At 37.6% G+C, this 25,617-nt stretch overlaps 1 protein-coding gene across 2 annotated transcripts in view; it reads right to left on the minus strand.

The window, feature by feature from the left end:
• Nucleotides 1–727: 727 nt before the first annotated feature.
• Nucleotides 728–25,617, minus strand: part of LOC139954192 (uncharacterized) — a 54,971-nt gene continuing 30,081 nt past the window's right edge. For both annotated transcript variants that reach the window (XM_071953900.1, XM_071953901.1), the window contains 4 exons: nt 25,438–25,615; nt 19,044–19,250; nt 6,095–6,315; nt 728–2,001 (listed from right to left, as the gene is read on the minus strand). In XM_071953900.1, coding sequence (XP_071810001.1) covers nt 1,279–2,001; nt 6,095–6,315; nt 19,044–19,250; nt 25,438–25,615 — 1,329 coding nt within the window. In that variant the 3' untranslated portion in view covers nt 728–1,278. The remainder of the gene's footprint in view (nt 2,002–6,094; nt 6,316–19,043; nt 19,251–25,437; nt 25,616–25,617) is intronic.

The following is a 25,617-nucleotide window of genomic DNA, read 5'->3' on the forward strand; positions in this document are numbered from 1 at the left end:
ACATAACCCCAGAGCTGCTCAAGCTTAGGCTATTGGACACTTTCGGTAAACAGTATTGTCTTAATTAAGGCCAGCACTTCGTGTATCACAACTTATATAAAAAATAACTAACCAGTGAAAATTTGTCAAGACATGTGTTTAAAATAAATCCGTAATTCTCGATATCGAGAATTGATAATTGTTTTAATGTTTTTTTCAAAAAGTAAAGCATTTCATGGATTATAATATTACAAGAAAAGTCTTTCACTATTACCTTCTGTAAACCCAAACATACATCAAAGCACGAAGTGTAGCAAACGCAGCAAGCACAGGAAGCCTTTTAAGTGGCATCTAAAATCGCCACAGGCAAATCCTATATTTTAATGATTTACAAAATAATTTCGAGTTGCACCGGAATAAAAAATAATTAACTCTGCGTAGTAGCTGTTATGCTGTATACTATGAATACTACAAACCGGCATCTCTATTTCAGAGTCAAACAGATAATCTTTGCTTATATTGCTTATATATATAGTTTTATAAATAATATAGAGTATATCAGGCAGTTTTATTTCAAATATAAATATCTAAATGGAGTTGGCAAGTGGCAATGTGATATGCTTACATTTTGAACGCCCACGGCATATCCGTGTGCGACACCTAATACAAGATGGGCATGGGTATACCTGTCAAATGGTTTAAATAGGATGAGTTATCCGTAGAGTGTTGTTATAGCCCCCCCCCCCCCCCCCAATGGAAGATAAAATATGTAAGGAGTTGCTTGATGGGTTAGTAATTCTCATTGCACAGATACATAAAGACATATTTGGAAATATTAACATATAGAAGCAATATTTAGTTATATAGTATACGTTTTCGTGTATTTTCTAATTAGTAAATGTTACTATCACAGAATGTCCGTTCTGATTTTAAATTTCCTAACATTAACTCGATTTCAGGTTAACGTGCTTCAGATTGTATTAACAGTACAAATCGTAACATTTACATCTTATACATATTCATGTTTTCAACAAATCAACAGAATTGTCCAATGGTCTGCATACTAATTTGAATTTAAATTATTTTGTATCATTTTATGAATAATTAAATCTATCTCTCTCTCTTTCAGTTTTGTTTTGAGTTAAAAACAAAATATTGGAGAATAGACAAAAATTACCGCTCTGTAAGAAAAATGGCGGCTCACTCTAAAACAAACTGGCTACCAGCGACAAAACAAAATGGTTGGTCAGTGATAAAGGTAACTGCACTTGAACCTGTATAAAAAATGTAACTAATGACTCATTTTTTAAGAATAATTGCAGCCTGGACCATTAGATGATCTGATGGGTTCAACTCCTCGGGCAAGATGGCGTAAATAGTTCTCAGTGAATCTTCAAAAAGGTATAAATAACAGAAAAACACGAGGAGCACTGTACATACGCAGTAAATAAAAATCTGGCAGATAGGCCGCAGGTGACACAACGGGCTGAGTAGGTGCACGAGAACCGCGACCGCAGACTGTCGGGAATAGGAGACCTGAGGTAGGAAAGACACAGGGGGTTTCCCCCGTAAAGCTTGACCAAAACATGCGCGTAAACACCGCGAGAACGGTCTCCGTCTCGCCACTCTCAGCTGTTGCATAAAGAGCACCGTAGCAACCAGAATTTGCGCGAGCAGCACGCCGAGTACTAAAAGCACAACCAGGCAGTTTCTGTAGGCGTTGGAGGAGCACTCTGGACAGTTGGGCAACTCGCAGTTGTTTCTGTTGCCCCCGGAAACGCAAACCCCACAACGGCATGACCCATGGGGGCCACAGTCATGTAAACAACCCCTTGAACTCGGTGTGTTGTAGAAGACGGACTTGGACGAGTTGAGGACGGTAGCGAGTCGACTCAAGATGATGTGCTTGGAGTACTTATTGGCGTAATCCTTACCTAGGCCGATCGTACTGCATGAGACGACCTTCCATGACTTTGATGAGAGCAAGATGCGGTCTGGTCGACTCTGGAAACCTGGCTGGGGCTGTGAATTAAAAAAAGAAAGAAATAAAAACAAATTTTTCATCTCGTTTTTTCCCCCCTTTCATTAGTTTTACATCCCTATTAAATAAAAAAAAAATATTGTATACGTTATAGGTTGAATGTTTTTTCTTTACATGTTTTGGAAAGATATAACAGATAAAATTGGTTTAAACAAAAGTCCCGAGCAAAAAGTATTAATTACAACAGTTTTACATTTAACAATAGTACAAATTGAAATCAAAATGAGGTGGAATATGCCACTATTCATTACACCATAATTTTACATTTAAAAACATTTCAAATTTAAATCAAAGTTAAACTAAATTAAATAGGGAGTAGCAATAAACCATTAATCATTGGAGAACAACATAAATGGTTACAATCATGAAAAACAAGTGAACGGTCAATAAAAACCGGAGCAACAATTAGATAAAGAACAGTTTACTGTGTACACTTGCATTAAAAACATTGGCAATAAAAAATGCACAAAGTATTTTAATATGGTTAGAAACTCGAACAGTGAAAAGAATCACTGATTGGACATCGGTTTGTGGTGCTGCAAAGACGACAGATTAAACCTGGACTAAGGAAGACAAGAACAAAGCATTACAAGAGAACCCGGTCCTTAAATTACCACATTGAAAAAGAAGAAGAAAAAAAACTCAGTATAAAGTGACTATTACTGACCAGTCACTATTACTGACCAATCACTGTTACCGAATAGTCACTTGACTGCTTGTGGTCATTCACTATTATTGACCAGGGACTGTTTAATAATGACCAGTCACTATTATTAACAGTGACAGTCATTATTCCTGACAAGTCACTATCTGGTCAGTGGAGACTATTTATGACCACAGTCACCATTACTGACCTGTGTTACTGGCCAATCAATCTGAACGGACAATCAATGTTACTGACCAGTCACTATTACTGACCAATCACTGTTACTGACCAATCACTGTTACTGATCATATCACTACTACTAACAGTCACTTTTACTGAAACAACAAAATACAAACTGCAGGTTGATCACTCTGAAGGTACAAAACCTGAAACAATAGTACATAACAATAATATACATATACGTTTATCAAAGTGTGTATATTTGTTTGTTTATAAAATCCTTCTCGTTAAGAAACCAAACAACTTGTTCTCCCCAGCAACAAGCACTGTTACCCGTACACCTGAAGGTACCTGTGTATAAAAGACAAGGAAGGTGGGATGGAAATACAACCAGAGGAAAGAACAACAAAACCAGGGAAGGACTTAAAACCCAGTCAACATGCGAAACTCCAGTCCATGGGTTGGGATTCGTCCTCAGGTCCACAGAGGTGAAGGGAGGGCAGGATTCTAGAGCTAACCTGTCCACGAAGAGTTAAAACCTGTGTGTTAAAGACAAGGGATGTGGGATGGAAATACAACTAGAAGAAAGGACAACGTAACCAGGGAAGGACTTAAAACTTAGTCAACATGCGAAACTCCAGTCCAAGGTCGTGGGAATCGTTCTGAGGTCTACAGAGGTGAAGGGCAGGGCAGGATACCAGAGCGAACCTGGTCCCTAAAAGTTGGTAAAAAAAATCCACAAAACTCATCAACCTCATCAAAGGGGGAGCCGTCCCTTCCTCTGCGGAATAAAAAAGATGAGAATTAAAAATGGTCATTGCTCTTCGATTAATAAAGAAGATTCTTCTATTATCAGATTACCAACACACCATCTATACAAATACATCAATCCTATTCAACACGTTTTTCTATCATTATCCGAGAGTAGTTTGTTGTGTAGCAGACAACATTTTCAATTTAGCTCAACAAATGTATAGCACATATGTGTATGGTATCTGTGAAATCTGCATTGAATTGTAGACTGTAATTAGCGTTGAACTTTCGATATCAACTTTGTTATCAAGTGAGCTTCATAAAAGATCCAGATTTAAAGACATAGACACTATTGGTAGGTGTCAAAGACCAGTCTTCTCAATTGGTGTATCTAAACATATGCACAAATCAACAAACCTGTGAAAATTTGAGCTCAATCGGCAGTAGAAGTTGCGAGATAATAATGAAAGAAAAAACACCATTGTCACACGAAGTTGTGTGCTTTAAGATGCTTGATTTCGAGAATTCAAATTCCAAATCTGAGGTCTCGAAATCAAATTCGTGGAAAAATACTTCTTTCTCGAAACGACGTTATTACTTCAGAGGGAGCAGTTTCTAAAAATGTTTTATACTATCAACAGCTCCCTATACTCGTTACCAAGTAAGGTTTAATGCTAATAATTATTTTGAGTTAGTACCAATAGTGTCCACTGCCTTTAAGACAAACTTTAAAAGGTCCACACAAAGTATTGTATTCAGTGGGCTCCTTTCACACTGAAGTCTCTGATAAAGAAATAAATCCTGCCTTTTCGAAATAAAAGGGCGTTTTCATTTACAGAAGCAGGTCACACATAGATTCAGTGCCTCTGTATATTTGCGTTGACATTTCAGAAGTTATGTATGGTATGACGAATTGCTAAATGATTAAAACATTGGTCAGACTGTTTGGTAATGAAGGCTCTGGCATAGAGAAAGTACAGGTCACCACCACAACCGGGCCGTCGATATACTCCTTCAAATGATACTGATAGCTCCACATTGACATGGATAGCATTAAACCCACGATCTCCAACTTTCATTTAACACCTCTGGAATGTCAATGAATAAAAACCTTCTTTAATTACTCTTAAAGGCAGTGGACACTATTGGTAATTACTCAAAATATTTATTAGCATAAAACCTTTCTTGGTGACAAGTAATGGGGAGAGGTTGATGGTATAAAACATTGTGAAAAACGGCTCTCTCTGAAGTGCCATAGTTTTCGAGAAAGAATAAATTTTCCACGAATTTGATTTTGAGACCTCAGGTTTAGAACTTGAGGTCTCGAATTCAACCGCACACAACTTCGTGTTACAAGGGTGTTTTTTCTTTCATTATTATCTCGCAAGTTCGATGACCGATTGAGCTCAAATTTTCACAGGTTTGTTATTTTATGCATATGTTGAGATACACCAACTGTGAAGGCTAGTCTTTGACAATTACCAATAGTGTCCTCTGCCTTTAAACAGAAGCTGACTGGAATCTTTTTACAATGGAATCCATTGGAAGTCTTTAAAGAGAAGACACTGTGCATAGATGCTAAGCTAAAATTTTGTTTGAGACACAAATACATCAGCAATTGTCCACACTTCCATGATGAGCTGGAAAATAAAACTACTATTGATTTCTAGCGGACCTTCGAAGGGTGCCCGGTGACGACAGGCCAGTTTGAATCATGCAACAAATGGGGAACTACGGATAAAGATGTTCTGAGTACCCAAACATTTGAAATGGTTATAGAACAACACACTCGTGTATTGAGTCTTATACATTTATGTAACAACTTATTGGTAATGAGTAACATAGTTTTATAAAAAAGAAAAAAAAATGTAATTACTCAGTCAAATGATAAAATACTTCAGGCCTAAAGCCTTTTTTTAGGCATCTGAAAGCATACACTTTTTGTGCAAAAAGAGTGTTTTTCTTTCATTATTCTCTTGCAACTGCGATGACCAATTGAACCCAAATTTTTGCAGATATCTTATTTAATGCTTATGTTGGGTTACACCAAATGAGAATACTGGTGGAATACCTTAAGGTGTCCAGTGCCTTTAAGGAGCGAAAGCCGAGATCTTTATTGTACAACTCCATTCTGCAGAAAGGTCGGATTCGTCATCAGATTCAAAACTCAGACATGAACTTCATGACTAGTGACTCAGACTCCATTATAAGATTGGACTTCATACTATAGTCATTCGTCAGAAATCAACATTGTTAGTCTAATCGGTAAGACACTGTTCTATAATTGCAAAGGTCGTGGGTTCGAATCCCACCCAATTAATATGTCTGTGGATTTGTTTTCACAGAACTCAGGAAAGTACCGAGTTCACAGTGTTAAAGACTTAACATCGGTGTAAATGGGCATTAAAAACAAAATTAGAATTTTTAGTCTGGTGACGATTAAAGTGTAAAAAGAAAATTATTACCAATAGCCCTTAAATCCAAACCAAACTTACCATGTTACTGAACGTAAACCCGTTTCTGTGTGGGTTGACCTCAGCCCAGGCATCTAAGTAAGACATAAGCTCCGCCTCTGTGGTGGGGTTCTTCTGGGCCGCGTACTTGGGGCATTTGTTGCTGGTTGAAAAGTACCCATATAGGAGGCCCTCAAGCGGCCAAGGGTAGTCAACATAAGTATTCAGGTCCCCCATTATGATAGAGTTAGCTGGTCTTGAAGCTGGTGAAAAGATAAGATGTTCATACAAATAATATCAAACCAAAGAGATGTCTGGCTTCTGTCAATCATAATTGTAGAAAAAATGTACTTTGTAACATTATCATCTGATGGAATAATTAATAGATGTCTAGGGAAACCGTTTGTCTCATCATTTCACAAAGTGTCAGTGCCCGGGTGTCATCAACATGACTATCAACCTGTCCTATGGGCCATCAAACATCAACTTCCAAATTTGCATCAACATTTTCCATCATCATCATTAGCTGCTGACAAGTGTCAATCAATAGGAATTATACAATTTAGTCTTAAAGGGTTTGGGTACTTCCCATTGGGGTAAAACACAACGTCCACAGACTTTACACGGTTTGAAGATAATGGGGGTAGAAAGCTTCACTTAAAATATTCCTTGCTGAGGTGCTGTACTTTTTGACTTTTTGATTTACCAGTACTGGTATTATAACGCGACTATACTGGTATTTCCGTGACTCTCCTCCTGAAAACATCGCTCTGGGATTTTCACTAGTTTTCTCAAAAACTGATGATGCTGAAACTTCTACAGGTAAATTATATTAAATACACCTTCATTCACAGTGAGTTGGGATTTATATCATGGCAAAAAACTTCATATACAAAAGGTATCAAAACCCGGTTAAAGGGTCTGTGAACTAAAACACAATGTCCACAGATTTACACTAAACCTACACCGTTTGAAGATAATGATAGTAGAAAGCTTCTCTGAAAATATTAGTTGTAGTTTTTGAGAAATGAGTAAAACAATGTAATGAAAATAGTTTTCGTCTCAGTGATCTTGAGACGAGTATTATTTTAGCATGTAAAAACGTATTTTCATGACATTGTTTTACTCATTTCTCAAACACTACTGTCCAGCACCTCAGCTACCAATATTTTAAGGTACGCTTTCTACTATCATTGTCTTCAATTGGTGTAAGTTTAATGTAAATCTGTGGACATTGTGTTTTGTGTTACAAAACGTACCCAAATCCTTTAAAGGCAGTGGATTCTATTGGTAATTGTCAAAGACTAGCGTTCACAGTTAATGTATCTCAACATATGCATAAAATAACAAACCTGTGAAAACTTGAGCTCAATCGGTCATCGAACTTGCGAGATAATAATGAAAGAAAAAACACCCTTGTCACACGAAGTTGTGTGCTTTAGATGGTTGATTTCGAGACATCAAGTTCTAAACCTGAGGTCTCGAAATCAAATTCGTGGAAAATTACTTCTTTCTCGAAAACTATGGCACTTCAGAGGGAGCCGTTTCTCACAATGTTTTATACCATCAACCTCTCCCTATTACTCGTCACCAAGAAAGGTTTTATGCTAATAATGATTTTGTTCACATAGTTCTTTACAGTGCATCTAATGTTTACTTGCACACAAGACCCAAATTTCACGACCTGGTGAATAGTGTCAGCCGGAAGACCGGAAGAGAATCTTAGAAAGAAAAGATCAATGTAAAGAAAAGAAGCATATAAGCAGAAGTAAATGATTCTGAGAAAAAGGGTTTATTCTTGCCAGTCTGCTGCCCTATATCCCATCCCTCGGCCTCCTACAGAGGTTCCAAGAAACATATGCCAAATAAACCTGTACAAACATTATTTGGTGCTGAGAGTAGAGAATCAGCAAATTGTGCACTTATTACTAAGTGGCAGCGAAAATACCAGGTAAACTACCACTGTTTACATTGTTCGGAGCATGTAAACATTTCCGAGAACGATCATAAGTTTTCGTGTTCCTGGCTGAGCGGTGAACCGCATGCACTGAACTCAAGCTCTGGTGTTTCTGATCAGTGGTGCGTATGTCTAAGGGTCTTGACACTTGTGTCCATGAGCGAGATACTTCACATGATTGCTTCGTCCTTGTACAATATGACAAGCCTTAGTTCTTGAATCAACCCTTAGTTCTTGTATCACTCTCAGATACAACATACAATATGAAAAACCTATAGTTGTTGTATCAATCTCAGATACAACGTACAATATGAAAAGCCTATAGTTCTTGTATCAATCTCAGATACAACGTACAATATGAAAAGTCTTAGTTTTTGTTTAAATCTCAGATACAACGTACAATATGACAAGCCTTAGTTCTTGTATCAATCTCAGATACAACGTACAATATGAAAAGCCTATAGTTCTTGTATCAATCCCAGATACAACGTACAATATGAAAAGCCCAAAGTTCTTGTATCAATCTCAGATACAACGTACAATATGAAAAGCCTTAGTTTTTGTATCAATCTCAGATACAACACACAATATGACAAGCCTTAGTTCTTGTATCAATCTCAGATACAACGTACAATATGAAAAGCCTTAGTTCTTGTATCAATCTCAGATACAACACACAATATGACAATCATTAGTTCTTGTATCAATCTCAGATACAACGTACAATATGAAAAGCCTATAGTTCTTGTATCAATCTCAGATACAACGTACAATATGAAAAGCCTTAGTTTTGTATCAATCTCAGATACAACGTACAATATGACAAGCCTTAGTTCTTGTATCAATCTCAGATACAACGTACAATATGAAAAGCCTTAGTTCTTGTATCAATCTCAGATACAACGTACAATATGAAAAGCCTTAGTTTTTGTATAAATCTCAGATACAACGTACAATATGACAAGCCTTAGTTCTTGTATCAATCTCAGATACAACGTACAATATGAAAAGCCTATAGTTCTTTTATCAATCTCAGATACAACGTACAATATGAAAAGCCTATAGTTCTTGTATCAATCTCAGATACAACGTACATAATGAAAAGCCTTAGTTTTTGTATAAATCTCAGATACAACGTACAATATGACAAGCCTTAGTTCTTGTATCAATCTCAGATACAACGTACAATATGAAAAGCCTATAGTTCTTGTATCAATCTCAGATACAACGTACAATATGAACAGCCTTAGTTTTTGTATCAATCTCAGATACAACGTACAATATGACAAGCCTTAGTCTTGTATCAATCTCAGATACAACGTACAATATGAAAAGCCTATAGTTCTTGTATCAATCTCAGATACAACGTACAATATGAAAAGCCTATAGTTCTTGTATCAATCTCAAAGACAACGTACAATATGAAAAGCCTTAGTTTTTGTATAAATCTCAGATACAACGTACAATATGAAAAGCCTTAGTTCTTGTATCAATCTCAGATACAACACACAATATGACAATCATTAGTTCTTGTATCAATCTCAGATACAACGTACAATATGAAAAGCCTATAGTTCTTGTATCAATCTCAGATACAACGTACAATATGAAAAGCCTATAGTTCTTGTATCAATCTCAGGTACAACGTACAATATGAAAAGCCTCAGTTTTTGTATAAATCTGAGATACAACGTACAATATGAAAAGCATTAGTTCTTGTATCAATCTCAGATGCAACGTACAATATGAAAAGCCTTAGTTCTTAGATCATTCTCAGATACAACGTACAATATGACAAGCCTTAGTTCATGTATCAAAATCAGATACAACGTACAATACGACAAGCCTTAGTTCTTGTATCAATCTTAGATGCAGAGTACAATTATGACAAGGCTTAGTTCTTGTATCAATCTCAGATGCAGAGTACAATATGACAAGCATTAGTTCTTGTATCAATCTCAGATACAACGTACAATTTGACAATCCTTAGTTCTTGTATCAATCTTAGATGCAGAGTAAAATATGACAAGGCTTAGTTCTTGTATCAGTCTCAGATGCAGAGTACAATGTGACAAGCCTAAGTTCTTGTATCAATCTCAGATGCAGAGTACAATATGACAAGGCTTAGTTCTTGTTTCAATCTCAGATGCAGAGTACAATTTGACAAGCCTTGTTCTTGTATAAATCTCAGATGCAAAGTAAAATGATGACAAGCCTAATCTACGTTCTTGTCAGGTGAGTTTTTAAAGGGCACTTCCGTAAAGTATAAATTCAAGATTCCTTTGGAACATCTTAAAGGGGCATAAAGGTCACTCCCAAGGGAAACAGAAGCGATTGCCTTCATTGCCTCCGTGAAGTTTCAGACACACTAAATAAATTTCTTAAGCACAGAAATTAGCTTTAAGCACAACAAAATGGAACCTTCAACATCTGCCGAAATAATATTTCACATTTCCCAACAACAAATTAAATGATGCATCTTTGAATAGTACCACACAAGATGTGTGTAACATTTAAAGAGTGATGACTAACGTTTGTTTTGAGATGGGTACGTCATCTCTGACAACCCCCTACTTACGTCTCTCTCTAAATATCCCTCTCAACACATGGCCAAATCATTTACAGAAGGAAAGAAAGAACAACAGAACAACAGAAAAGTCAAGGGTCGTAAATGTGTACATTGCCTGTGTATTTACATTAAAGGCACTGGACACGTTTGGTAATATTGCCAAAGACCAGTATTCTCACTTGGTGCATCCCAACATACAAACCTGTGAAAATAAGAACTCAATTTGTCATTCAAGTTGCAAGAAAATGGTGAAAGAAAAAAAAAATCTTGTTCCACAAATGTGCGTGCTTTTAGATGCATGATAAAATGCATCATCTGAAGTCTTTTGAGTGGGAAATTACTTCCTCAAAAACTACGTAAATTCAGAGAGAGCCGTTTGGGGCTACATTTAGATCAGGCTACATTGAGGGCTCGGGCTACATTATGGTGCCGCACACACGTAGCTATACTCTATCAACAGCTCTCCATTGCTCGTTACCAAGTAAGTTATTTTTTATGCTAACAATTGTTTTGAGAGTATAGTGCCGTAGTGCCTTTAAAGGCAATTGGTGTGACACCTAAATGAACTTACTATTCAATGATTACCCAGAACTGCGCAACTGTGACGCACCTGGTCCAGCCATGTAAGTGCATTTAATTAGGGCAAATTATAAACTTTATGCCATCTGTCTAAATACTTTCTTTAAAGGAGAGGTTTACGTATGGTAATCACTCTTAAAAGTAATGCCATTGAAAACCTTTGGTTAAAAGCCTACTGCAGCGTTTAATACATAAATCACTTAAATTTTGAAGTAACGTGGTATAATATGTAAAAAAGATAAGCAATTCGGACACGGCCATAGAAAGCAATTACAAGTCTGTATCTCACGTCATTTGTAAAATGCCATTGTGTTTGATACCCTTCAATAATGTGGAAAGATCGATTTATTTTCAGGGAACTTTCTGCAGAATCAGAGGGAGATGGCGGCTCTGGAACAGGTTCATATATTATTCGTTAAGAAAGATACCGGATCCCTTGGGGCCCGGTCGATTTGGGGGTCAATGCGATCCATTTCTAGGTCAGTATGACACAAAAATGGGTCAAACTGACGCAGAATCCGACTTTAAAAATACCATTACTAACTACCCTCCGTGTCGGTCTGCACCAGAAACGGGTCAGGCCCGCCCTTTGGGACCTATAGACTTGACTCAAGTCCCAATCCAGTAGGCGTTCTTTTATTTCCAGTCCTATCACCCAACCTTCTGACGGCGAAAATAGGGACCTCTCGCACGATCGAGAAAGGGACTTGAACCAAGTCTAGTCTACCTGGGACTTGGAATCCGGGTCAATTCTGACCCATGAGATTTCAGAGTGTCACGAGTCTGATCAGAATCCTATCCAGGTATAAATCTGACCTGCAAATGCACCCTAAAGGAAGGCGGTATGCAGTCCACCACAGTCAAACAAATTCCAGACGAAATTCTGACACAACAAAAAAGAAGAAAGATATTATAATAACATAAAATCACCACGTCTGCAATGCTGTGAAATTCCTGTGGTGGTAATTTGCTGATAATCACAGCAATCCCCACCGGCCGTTATAAAATGGCACGTTCTGCAGTATTTCAATCCAGGCGAGAAGAGGGGGGGGGGGGGGTCCTATTAAAGACACTGGACACTTTTGTTGATTGTCAAAGACCAGTCCAAATTTGAGCTCAAAATTTGGAGTTTATTCAGTGAGTGTTTATGCATTTTTTCATTGATGTTATGCAACATGTGTAATCGGTTTTTCACTATTTTTTTTTGTGACCCAGATGGCCGACTGATCTCAAACTTCTGTACTATCAGTTAATGTGTATGGTTGATTTTAAAAGGTGTTTACGCTGCCAGCAACTGTTGTGTTGCCAACAAATTAAAAACAGTTCTGTTATGTTCCTTTAATAAAAGTGACAACGATGAGCTAGAATGATAAACGGCCAGCCATGCCCCGATGGGGTTTTTCATACACCAACTCACCCTCCATAATGCCATGGCATGCCCAGGTATTTGCAGTCAATTTATAAACAGCTCCCTTTCCCCCACAGGCACACCTCTGTATTATTAAATAAGAGGTTAAAAATTACGGTATGCCCTAGTTAGCGCTGAACCTTTCGTCACTTTTGTTTCAAGAGGTATACATTTCCCGTATCTCGTTCCAATTCCTCGAAGACGGATGAGAACTGTTCGTTCATCTGATAACGCTGAAATGACATGAATTTTATCAATGGATATGGATTTATGTTTCCGGTACTGATAAGGATTGTTGTTCTCATTTTCTCTTTTGGGAGATTTTCTTTCGAATAAAAAAGCTATGGCGATTTAAGAGTTGTTGGTAGCGTGTGTAACAAGGCAAACAGACAGATCCGTCGCAGGAATCAATATGTTTTAATCCAAGAGAACATAAGCATCTACTCGTAGCTTTTGTTTACTGTACAGTAAAAAACTGGTGTAAAATTGACACCATGGTTGTTGTTCTGGCATAATCAGAGAGTGGGTTCAAGTCCTGGTCGTGACACATGTGTCCTCTTGAGCCAGACCATTTAAAGGCTGTGGACACTATTGGTAAGTAGTCAAAATAATTATTAGCAAAAAACCTTACTTGGTAACGAGTCATGGGGAGACGTTGATAGTATAAAACATTGTGAGAAACAGCTCCCTCTGAAGTGACGTAGTTTTCGCGAAAGAAGTAATTTTTCCACGCATTTGATTTCGAGACCTCAATTTTAGAATATGAGGTATTGAAATCCACCATCTGAAAGCACACAACTTCGTGTGACAAGGGTGTTTTTTCTTTCATTATTATGCTACTATATTTTGAGTAATTACCAATAGTGTCCACTGCCTTTAAAAACCGACTTGGTAACGAGCACTGGAGAGCTGTTGATAGTATAAAACATTGTGAGAAACGGCTCCCCTGAAGTAACATCATTTCCAATGCCTTCTGTAATTTCCCAGACGAGCTGTGGATAGTACAGTTTCCCTTAAATCATCGGCAACAAAATCAAAGTTCAAACCAATAATCAAAGAAAACACCCGATAATATTTCATTTCGTAGATTTGGTGTTTATACAATAACCCGCCATATCAAAATACCAGGCATCAACCAAATGAACTATGATGAAAACATCTTTAATCCAAGACAGAAACAAATTGCCCGCGATATGACATCGTCCCACTTAAAAAATACAAATTTGTCCGACCCCATTTCTCTTTCTCTCTAAAAATACGTCCGTGAACGACCACGGCCACAAGTCTCCATCGAGTGTCTCATCTATGTGATGTATTTGCCGTAGAGGACTAAATACTGCCGCCTGACACCAAATCAATTCACGTGCCTGCCACACACAGCAAGAAAGTATGTGTTAAGAAAACAGACGAATGACAGCACTGACGAGGGAAAGTTATACAAATGGCGGCATTTCGTTATGTTTTAAAACTGATCCTGGGTTGTGTGGTAAAAATACCTTTCTCAACTGTTTACTCATTACAAATACAAATGTAGTGGTTAAAGATCTGACTACTTTTTGTTCTATCATAAAGGAGAATATTGTTTATCAGAGAATAACGAAAGTGTAGGCCTATTTAAATAGGAGATCTTACAACCTCACATTACTAAATGCATGCAGGACTTCAAAGTGAGGGGTTGCACTGATTTGACTTTGGGTACTAAATTAAAGCCATTGGACACTTTCTGAACTGGACAAAAAAATAAAAGTTCACAGATTTACAAATAACTTACAGGGTTTACAGAAAGTAATGGTAAAATACTTCCCTTGAAATATTAATCCATGAAATGCTTTACTTTTTGAGAAAACATTAAAACAAATATCAATTCTCGCTAACGAGAATTACGGATTTATTTTAAACACATGTCACGACGCGGTTTGACGTGCTGAAACATGGGTATAGGTTTTCCCGTTATTTTCTCCCGACTACGATGACCGATTGAGCCTAAACTTTCACAGGTTTGTTACTTTATATATAAGTTGTGATACACGAAGTGTGGGCCTTTGGACAATACTGTTTACCGAAAGTGTCCAATGGCTTTAAGTGCCTTGCCCAAGGAATTCAAATCCACACAAAAGAGCATGGGTCCGGTGAACTAAACCGCTCGGCCATGACACTTTGACCTACATGTATATATACTTGTATTTATATTTCTTACAAACTATTTAAAGTAGGCCCGTACTATAAAGACAGACGATGAGGGTTGTTCACCCGGCTTCAATGAATGCAACTGATAAATGATGCAAACGTTTCTGGCATAACTTCTTGCCAAATGATTCAGAGAACTTATCATCTGTTTTTATTCTTTTTCTGAGAACTATTTGTTTCAATTGCAGTCGGACCATGAAGTATTTCAAAGTAAGGTGGCGTTGGAAAAAGCATCTTGATAATTGAGTTGTTTTTGTCAGTTGTTTTTTAAAAGGACCTCCCACTTCGGATTAGAATGCCGGCATTTATCAAATTCCAATTGTATCAAAATTATGAGTGATGAAGATACCATTGATTTTTGTGTGAAACCTGTATATAAGATGCCATTATTCAGGCATAACTTCAGGGCAAATGGTTCAGATGGTTTGGAAAAGTTTTCCGAGAACATGAGTTCTTAACGAAGTGTATTACGGAAGGAACCCGAGGAATTTCACAAAGAAGTACCTTGGTAGGTGATTTTTTAATTTCCTTGTCAGTTGAATTTGTAGGTTTGTAAAACCTGGCAAATGAGTACTTGAAGATCGCATTCGCTTTTGTGATTCACTAATTTTATATTAGATAAATCCATAACAAAAAGTTGAAATGGTGTGAAATCATGTGAAGAAAAAAATCCACAAAAGAGTTCTTCTTTTTGTAAAGGAACATTTCAAAAAATTGGTTTGTACAAACTGTCTTCAGTTCTCAACAAATTGTTAAGAACTATTAAGATATAGTCAATCTTTCTTTTTTTCTTGTAAAGTGATAAATAAACAACTTACCGTCCCTTTAAAATCACAGATTGAAAATGTATTTTTAATAAATAAACAAAAAGCTTGAACAAAATATGTTCACGATTGATACGCCGCACAGAGACACATGAATCATTTACACTATTCCAAAGCTAGCTATACAGATAGAGTAAATCTAACTCGGATTACATGCCCAATGTACCGGCACAATCCAAGATGATGGATTTCTGTTTAGAGTGTCAAGAAGAAGATTTGACTTGGAGGGACACACATAAGCAACACGACGTGCTACCTATAGCTTAATACACACACAAAGGGCAGCTGCTCCCCAATTGACGAGGCTGCACCTTTAGGCACTACACCTGCCTTGGACATTAAAGAGAATCATCGCTAGCTCTCAATTAAACATGACACAGAATAGAAGGGAAGAGGCAGGGTTGAGGGATAACGCACAAAACACAACTATGGATTGGAGAAACGGGGAGATGAGAACTAGACGCTAGATCGACTTAAAGGCAGGGTATATACTTTTGGTAGTTGTCAAAGACCAGGGGTGGGTTTTACAAAGAGTTAACACAAGTGACAAGTCTTAGGACGAGTTACTCGTCCAAGCACTAGCCTTAAATGCAGTGGACACTATTGGTAATTACTCAAAATAATTATTAGCATAAAACCTTACTTAGTAACGAGTAATGGGGAGAGGTTAATGGTATGAAACATTGTGAGAAACGGCTCCCTCTGAAGTAGCATACATTTTTACTTGAGGAAGAGGTCATTTCTCACTATAATAATACAAAACTTCTAGACAGAAGTCTTTTATTCCTAGCTGAAAGCACACAAACTCATCCAGCAAGGGTGTTTTTTCTCTCATCATTTTCTAGCATCTTCGTTGACCAATGTAGCTCAAATTTTCACAGGCTGGATATGTTATGTTTTTGTTGGAATACACCAAGTGAGAAGACTGGTCTTTGACAATTACCAAACGTGTACCTTCCCTTTAAAGGGTGTCGGTTCTAACACGGTATTATTATAGTATCATCAGCTCTCAAGTGCTCTTGACCAGGTTATTTTGTATGGTCATTTTGGAGTACTTACAAAACGTCTACCCTCCCTTTAAGCTACTACTGATGAGATTTGTTGTATCGCTAGGCCAATCCCCTGATTTATTTTAGAATTCCTTCTTTTATTGAGGAATTCCACCAGTCAGCTGTTCAATTAATATCCATTTTACGAATTGATCTATGAATAATTTTTCAGTGGGATCATGTGGCTGCCCCCCGAAGGGGGAGTATAGTTGACTAAGATCTAATTTCAATTTCCCTAAGGTGTCTCACTTTACCAAACGGGACTGTAAAGGCCATATTTAAAACAGTATGTGATTAATGAGTATTAGTCGCTTACCCCCTCCCCCTTCCCTTTTAGAAATTGGAAACAAAAATCAACTGATTGTTTTTTTTACGAGCTTATTTTAAGTATTCATAGATAGAGCATACAAGCATACGGAAGTAGGCCTACTTGTTTTAAGCTTGATTAGGTGTTTAAAAAACACCTTTTGTCTGATGACAATTTAATTTTCATTTGATATTTTGACACTTGTTTACTTTCTCGTAATTATCGATAACAAACTTAGACTTCAACCCCAGGGCTTATTAAAACTAGCTACACTCCTACCGTAGGTGGCGTAGGTCATAATTTTATACAATACCTTTCTTACATTGTTTTATACTATCAACAGCTCTCCAGTGCTCGTTATTACCAAGTAAGTTTTGTGCTAACAATTATTTTGTAACTACCAATAGTGTCCTGTGCCTTTAATGCATCGGTGACGGATGTCAAATATCAAGAAATTGACATTTGAGTTAAAAAGATCTGAATATCAATTGCAATCATTCTCGCTCTTGAAATAGAGAAATAATGAAATTACTAATGATTTTACAGAATCATCTATATCATTAAAACAATGTCTGGAGCCGATCCCACGAGTGCAAGAAATTCCCTGTGACATCAGTAGACAATGCCTACGCAACTACATTTGTGCAGGTGACTTCACTTGTAGGGGTCCTTCGGGAAACCCCGGTGGGCGTTTTACTTTCTCTTTTCATTCAAGAAACAAATAAACAAAGGTCCCTGATGCTAATTCATATCGAGGTTAATGACGCGTTCGTTAAAGGTACTGGACACTATTGGTAATTATTCAAAATAATTGTTAGCATAAAAACTTACTTAGCAACGAGTAATGGAGAGCTGTTGATGAGAATTGGCTCCCTCTGAAGTAACGTAGTTTTTACTTCAGAGGGAGCCATTTCTCACAATGTTTTATACTATCAACAGCTCTCCGTAATTCCTCATTCAAATTATAAAAGACTTCAGCTGAAGCCTTTTATTATGCATCTGATAACACACATATAAATGCAACAAGGGTGTTTTTTCGTTCATTATTCTCTTGCAAATTCGATGACCAACTGAGTCCAAATTTTCACAGGTTTGCATATGTTGGGATACACCAAGTGAGAATACTGGTCTAGACAATTTTTTATTACCAACGTGACCAGCCGTCGATTTCACCAAACTCTTCCTTACTTAAGACTAATCTTAGGACTTAGGACAGGTCCCAACCCTGCACTGTAGCATGCAGACCTTAAGATTAATCCTAAGTTGACGAGTTACTCGTCCTAACTCTAGATAGGATCAATCCTAGCGTTTTGTGAAATCGGCTGCAGTGTCTTTAAAGCAATCGCACATATTCAGTAAACAGTATTGTCCAAGGGCCCACAACTTCGTGTATCACAACGCATATATAAAATAAAAAAAATCTGTGAAAGTTTAGGCTCAATCGGTCATCGGAGTCGGGAGAAAATAACGGGAAAACCCACCCTTGTTTCCGCACGTTTCGCCGTGTCATGACATGTGTTTAAAATAAATCCGTAATTCTCGATATCGAGAAATGATATTTGTTTTAACGTTTTCTCAAAAAGTAAAGCATTTCATGGAATAATATTTCTAGGGAAGTCTTTCATCATTACCTTCTGTAAACCCTGTAAATTATTTGTAAATCTGTGAACCTTTAATGTTTTTTCTGTTCAAACAGTGTCCAGTGTCTTTAAAGAGACTACGGAATCTGAGAGCAACCACAATATTTGTAATTGAAGTTGATTTGGCGAGACAAACCAGGGTGATCAATGATGACATTTCAGTTCACTGACACTGGGATTTCTCTTTAGTCTTGTATAGAAAGAGGCGAGGGCAGAAGGGGAGTAAAAAATTAGCTTAAGATGATCAACCAATCTTTAAATACACACCATCCCGAATACCCGTCGCATATATCTTTTATGAATGCCATCAAGTTGACGTATTGGGGGTGGCTGTCTGCCTACACAAACTAACATTTGCGGCGCCGTCATTCACTAGAGCGAGACCCAGAATGGTGACAGCATTTTGTGTTTCTCCAATTTTCTTCCTCCCCCTCTTTTTGTCCCCACAAAAAAATATTGATGGAAACTTACCCCGTATGTGTTTCATCATTTCGGCCACGTTCACACACTGCTGCCAGTGGTCATAAGAGAAGTGAGCCACGGAGATGCTAACGTTGATGAGGTCAAGACGTAGTGAAGCGTGGAGGATCAGTCGTTTGTTCTTGTCTTTGGGCGACTGATGAGTGAGGGGCTGGGTGTTTGATGTAACGATGGGGTGCCTGCTCAGCAGCCCTAGGCCTATAATGAGAAAAGGATTAGGTATAAGGTAAAACCCTGCCTTATGACACCACTATAACGCAAACCTTACTAATTATTTAATAGCTAATTAGTTTTTGTATCAAATAATTGTTTTGTTATCCCTCATATCCATGTTTACAAACTGGAAACATTGCATTGCACTTGTCTCAGACACTGAGACGCTTGGACGAGCCTGTATGCTTCGTTCTATAAGAAAGGGAAAGGGCATCGATGCAAATTTCCTCGGTAAAAGGGCACCCTATGACAGTTTCAATGGCACCAAGGCAATGACCAGAGGGCATCGAGGCAATCACCTCTGTTCCCTTCAGGAAGCATCAGAACTGCTCAGTGCTGGGATTTTGTAGAAACGATGAGCTGGGTAGCCAGCCTTAAGTCTTCCAACAACAAAAATTAATTGTCAGATAAAACCCTGCATTTTGACACCGCTACTACGCAACCTTGCAAATTATTTAACAGCTAATTAATTTTTGTATCAATTTGTATTGAATTATTTTTTAAGTATAGTCTCCCCCAATCAATGCATACAAACTGGAAACATTTCAAAGACGCTGGGAATTTGAAGACACGATAGGGTGTTCAGCTCAGAAGCCCTAGCCTTCCAACGAAGACAAATTCATTTTTTTCAGATAAAGACACTGGACAACTTTGGTAATTGTCAAAAGACCATGTATTCTCACTTGGTGTATCCTAATGTATGCATCAAGTAACAAATCTGTGAAAATTTGGACTCAAATGGTCATCAAAATTGCTAGAGAAAAATGAAAAAAAAAAACTTCCATTGTTACACACATTTACGTGCTTTCAGATGCATTAGAAAGGCTTTAAGCCTGAAGTATTTTGTTATTTGAATGAGAAATTACTCCGTCTCAAAAACTATACTGAAAATAATTTTCGCATGTAAAATGTATTTCGGTTTAAAAGTATTTCGGCATGTTCGGTTTAAAAGTAGTTAGGCTATATAATTTTAATTGGTCTTGTTATTTTGCCTTTTAGTTTTTATTGTCTGGCGCATTGAGGAATCTTTTATTCATAATGCGCCTTATACATGCTGTTTATTATTATTATGATTATGATTATGATTATGATTATGATTATGATTATGATTATGATTATGATTATGATTATGATTATGATTATGATTATGATTATGATTATGATTATGATTATGATTATGATTATGATTATGATTATGATTATGATTATGATTATGATTATGATTATGATTATGATTATGATTATGATTATGATTATGATTATGATTATGATTATTATTATTATTATTATTATTATTATTATTATTATTATTATTATTATTATTATTATTATTATTATTATTATTATTATTATTATTATTATTATTGATATTATTATTATATTATTATTATATTATTATATTATTATTATTATTATTATTATTATTATTATTATTATTATTATTATTATTATTATTATTATTATTATTATTATTATTATGATGATTATTATTATTATTATTATTATTATTATTATTATTATTATTATTATTATTATTATTATTATTATTATTATTATGATTATGATTATGATGATTATTATTATTATTATTATTATTATTATTATTATTATTATTATTATTATTATTATTATTATTATTATTATTATTATTATTATTATTATGAAGAAGTTTATTTTATGCTATCTACGATACATCCTACAGAGCCGGATCCAGACTATGGATCTGAGGCGCTAAAGGGGTGATGTTATTTAATGGACAGAATTCTACGTAGTATGTGAGCTGTGCCGAGGAGTGCAATCTTCTGGACTAAGTTGATGCTTATGCTGCCAGGGATACGTTCAATGAATTTCTCCAGTCCTTTCTTTACTAGTCCCAGAGCTCCGATGACCACTGGGATTGTCTCGGTCTTCATACTCCACATTCTGCTAATCTCGATCTCAAGGTCTTTGTATTTAGACAGCTTCTCGGCAACTTTAATTGAGGTGTTTCGTTCGGAAGGTATTGACACATCAATTAGTATACACCTCTGGTCTTTCTTGTCCTTGATGATGATGTCGGGTCTGTTGGCTTTAATCTCTTTGTCAGTATGGATTGGCATGTCCCAGAGGATGGTGACTACATCATTCTCTGTGACCGTTGTCGGCTGATGTTTGTACCACTCCCCTGTCGTCTCTATGTTGTAATGCCTGCAAATTTTCCAGTGAAGGTACGCCGCTGTCTTATTGTGTCGATGAATAAACTCCGTCTTCGCCAGCTCTGGACATCCAGAGATAATATGGTCTACGGTTTCTTCATATTTTCCGCATATCCTACATTGTGGGTCTATTCCATCTTTGATGATGCGATGGTGAAATGATCTGGTGGCGAGACTCTGGTCTTGGGCGGCAATGATAAGGCCCTCCGTCTCTGCTTTCAGCCCGGTGTTTTTAAGCCATTGGTGTGTCTTCAGTTGGTCAACATCTGCTTCTTTCGTCCTTTTTGGATACTTCCCGTGCATTACCTTGTCTTCCCAGGTTTTCTGTAGTTGTTCATGACCCTTGGTTTTTGCTGTCTTCTTTACTCGCTTTGTATAGATAGTTGTTGCTTCATTATCTGATGGTGTGATTTCTGAGTAGTCAAGTTCTCTTTTGAATTTTACTGCTTCTTTTTTGATGGAGTAGAGCTTTTTCTTGTCATCATGTTGTTTCACTATTTGGAGGAGTGGGTCATTAGTTTTCGTCAGATAAGCATCTAGACCGATTGTGGAGGTTTTGAAGGTCAGTTCAAGCTGGATCAGGCCACGTCCTCCAGTTGATCTTGGCAGGTACATCCTGTCAATGTCTGCTTTTGGATGGTGCATCCTGTTCATGGTCATTATTTTTCGTGTCTTTGCATCCATCCTCTTAATCTCCGACAGTTTCCAGTTGATGATATTGAAACTGTACGATACTACAGGTATTGCAATGGTGTTGATAGCTTCAAATCGGTTGGCTGCATTAAGTTCACTCTTCAGTATCATCCGCACTCTTCTATAATACTCTTTCCGGACCTTCTCCTTCATGGCTGAGTGTTGTATGCCGTTACCTTCATTTATTCCAAGGTATTTGTATGTACCCTCTTGGTCCATCTCCTTGATTTTAGTGACAGTGTCAATGTCTAGGTCTGTTGTTTTGGTGAGTTTTCCCCTTATGAATGTGGCTTTGGCACACTTATCGAGTCCGAACTCCATCCTGATGTCGTCACTGAAGGTCTTCACAATGGTGAGCAGACCCTTTTGCTGGTTGTCATCCTTGGAAAATGTCTTGAGGTCATCCATGTAGACAAGATGGTTAAGTTTGCCATTTTCGGATGTGTATCCGTAACTACTGTTGTTCAGCAGGTTGCTAAGTGGTGCTAGCGCTAAACAGAAAAGTAGTGGTGATAGTGAATCTCCTTGGAAAATCCCGCATCTAATGTTAATCGGTCTTGATGTTAACGACCCTTCTGCATGGTGGAGATTCAAGGTGGTTTTCCAGTTCATCATGCTTGCTGTGATGAAGTTGACAGTAGTTGGACATATTTTGTAGATTTCAAGGCATTTTCTTATCCAGGAATGAGGTACACTATCAAATGCCTTCTTGTAGTCAATCCACGCTGTTGATAAGTTTTTTTTCTTAAATTTGGCTTCTTCCATTACGGTTTTGTTGATCAGTAGCTGGTCTTTGCAGCCATAGCTTCCTTTCCTACACCCTTTCTGTTCTACTGGTAGCAAGTTGTTTTCATCAAGGAAGCTATACGTCCTCTCTGTTAGGATGGAGGTGAGGATTTTGTACATTGTGGGCAGGCAGGTGATTGGTCTATAGTTCTTAGGGTTCCGAGTCTCTTCCGACTTTGGAAGCAGGAATGTAGTTCCTCGTGTCAGCCATTCGGGGCATTTCTCTGGGTGTTTGACTATGTCGTTGTAGGCCAATGCAAGATCTTCGTGGATGCTAGGCAAGTTTTTGATCCAGAAATTCGCAATTCCGTCTAATCCCGGTGCCTTCCAGTTATTGGTTTTATTGATAGCTGCAGTGGTCTCAATGGTGTTTATATCTGACCATTCTTGGCTCGTTACATCTGTGTATTGGTCCTGTTGCTGTTGGATCCAGGTAGCTCGGACGTTGTGCATTTTGTTGTTTTCAAGGATCTTACTCCAAAACTCCTCAACTTCTTCTATAGTGGGTGGCTCGGTGACATCTATCTTCTTATTGCTAAGCTCACGGTATAATTTCTTTGCATCTTCTTTAAAGATCTTGTTTTGCCAAAAGAACTTGCTCCTTTTGTCAAATCTTCTGAGTCTATGTGCCTTTGCTTGGATCCGTTGTTTGAGTATTTCTTTGGCAGTTGATATGTCTTCCTTACATTTGATTTTAAATTTTCGTTCCAGATGTTTTCTTTTCCTGTCTTTGATGTTGGAATTCCGTTCAACTTCACTCAGGAGTGATAGTTGTCCACGTAGTTTCTTAATCTCCTTCTCTATGTTCTCCTTCCAAACAGGCTTCCTTCTCTTCCGCTTCCGTTCTTGCCTAGGTTTCTCTTCCACTGTGTCTGCAATGGTTGAGGCGGCTGCATGTATGAGTTGGTTTATCTCTGTTATGTTCAAAGGTCTCGTCATCTCACCTGTGATATTTTGGATGGCTTCATTGGCGAGTCTAAGGACTTCTATGGATAGGTTTTTCTTTATTTTTGGGATTCGTGGTCGTTGTTTGAAAGACGTTTCCTTCAGTGTTTCAAATTTCTGCTTTATGTTGTTTATCATTTCGTTTAACTTTACATTGTCTCCTTCTTGGGTAGTCTCTGTTTGGTGTTGTGTCAATGGGGGGTCAACAGTGGCATTTCCTGTTGGTTCTGTTTCCTCAGCAGCGGTAGCTGTCTCATCTGGATTGTCACTAACTATATCGTTGTGGTTGATGATGCTCACCCTTATCTGTACTCTGATGTTTTCAAGTTCCATTTCTGTTAGACGTTGTTTGGATACAATGTCACGTCTAACGTTGGAGAGTTTGTTAGCATCTAGATTCAGTCGATCTGCTGGGTGTTTTTTTCGCCAGATATTGTAGGCGGCTTTGGTTGTTGATGTCTCAGTCGGGTTTAGAGAAGCGGTGTAGAATGCTTCCATAACATCTTTATACTCTTCCCGGGACCATTTGTTTCTTGTGACTTTTTTCGGGTTTCCAGTGGTTGCACATAGGGGGCCATTTTGAGGTGCGTCCTCTGCATGGGGTTCCTCTAGTACTTGGTGGGTAGAGCTTGTTCCAGCAGCATACTTTTCGATCCCAATCTGGTTCCTCACTGGAGATCGCGGTCCACGTTGACCCGCGTGACGACCGATGCGGTTTGTTGATCTGGCAAGTTGGAGTGGCGTATTGTTACTAGCTGTCGGCAGGGCTCTTTCGGTGATTGGTATAGCTGGGTTGCCAAACATGCGTTGCCTGGTCCGCCGTGACATGGGCGAAGGGGGTTGAACTTCTGCGCTCATTATTATTTTGTAAGTTACGTCAACAAAGGCAACACTACAAATCGTTGTGCGTAGATCTTTGCTTCTGCGTCGTTATGGGAGTTCTAAGGCGATGCGTTAAAGGCGCGGGCGTTGTGTTTTCCCGCACCGAACAAAGATGCACCACCGAATTTAAATTTGTAGTGTATATTTATCGATGAAAAACTACTTTTCTCACCTCCGTTTTGCAGAAAGTTGATGTCGTAGTAGTTCCTTACTTTCCCAGTGCTGTCTATGTCACACCAATTGTACTTACTCCAAACTTGGTGATTTTCTGTTCAGGGGATCTCCAAATTTTATGTCAAAATTACGGAGCACGATGTTCGCCCTGTTTACTGGCCAAATCTTATTATTATTATTATTATTATTATTATTATTATTATTATTATTATTATTATTATTATTATTATTATTATTATTATTATTATTATTATTATTATTATTATTATTATTATTATTATTTAATTCCAAAACTAGTAAATACAGTTGACATGCTAAAACTTAGACGAAAATGATTATTCTAAAAAAACTGCAGCTCACCACAGCCAGTAGCATTTTAAGGAAACTTCCGACTATCATTATCTTCACACTTAACTGTGTGTGTTTAATGTACATACTATGTGGACATTGCGTGTAACAAAAAGTAGCCAACCCTGTTCCCAAACCCTTTAAAGTACCTTCCATCTCCCATCCTGTTGGTGCACCTTTGAATGGAGTAACCCTCTGCGAGGAACGGTACACATGCCACTTGTACGATGGTAGTAAACTCTTCAACTCGAGAAGTTGAGAATGTTCCTCATCCAGGTCGGCTCGTACTTCTTGAAATGCCACCACATCAAGATCTGCCTCCTGGATCT

This window comes from Asterias amurensis, chromosome 2, assembly GCF_032118995.1.
Source record: "Asterias amurensis chromosome 2, ASM3211899v1".
Taxonomy (NCBI): Eukaryota; Metazoa; Echinodermata; class Asteroidea; order Forcipulatida; family Asteriidae; genus Asterias; species Asterias amurensis.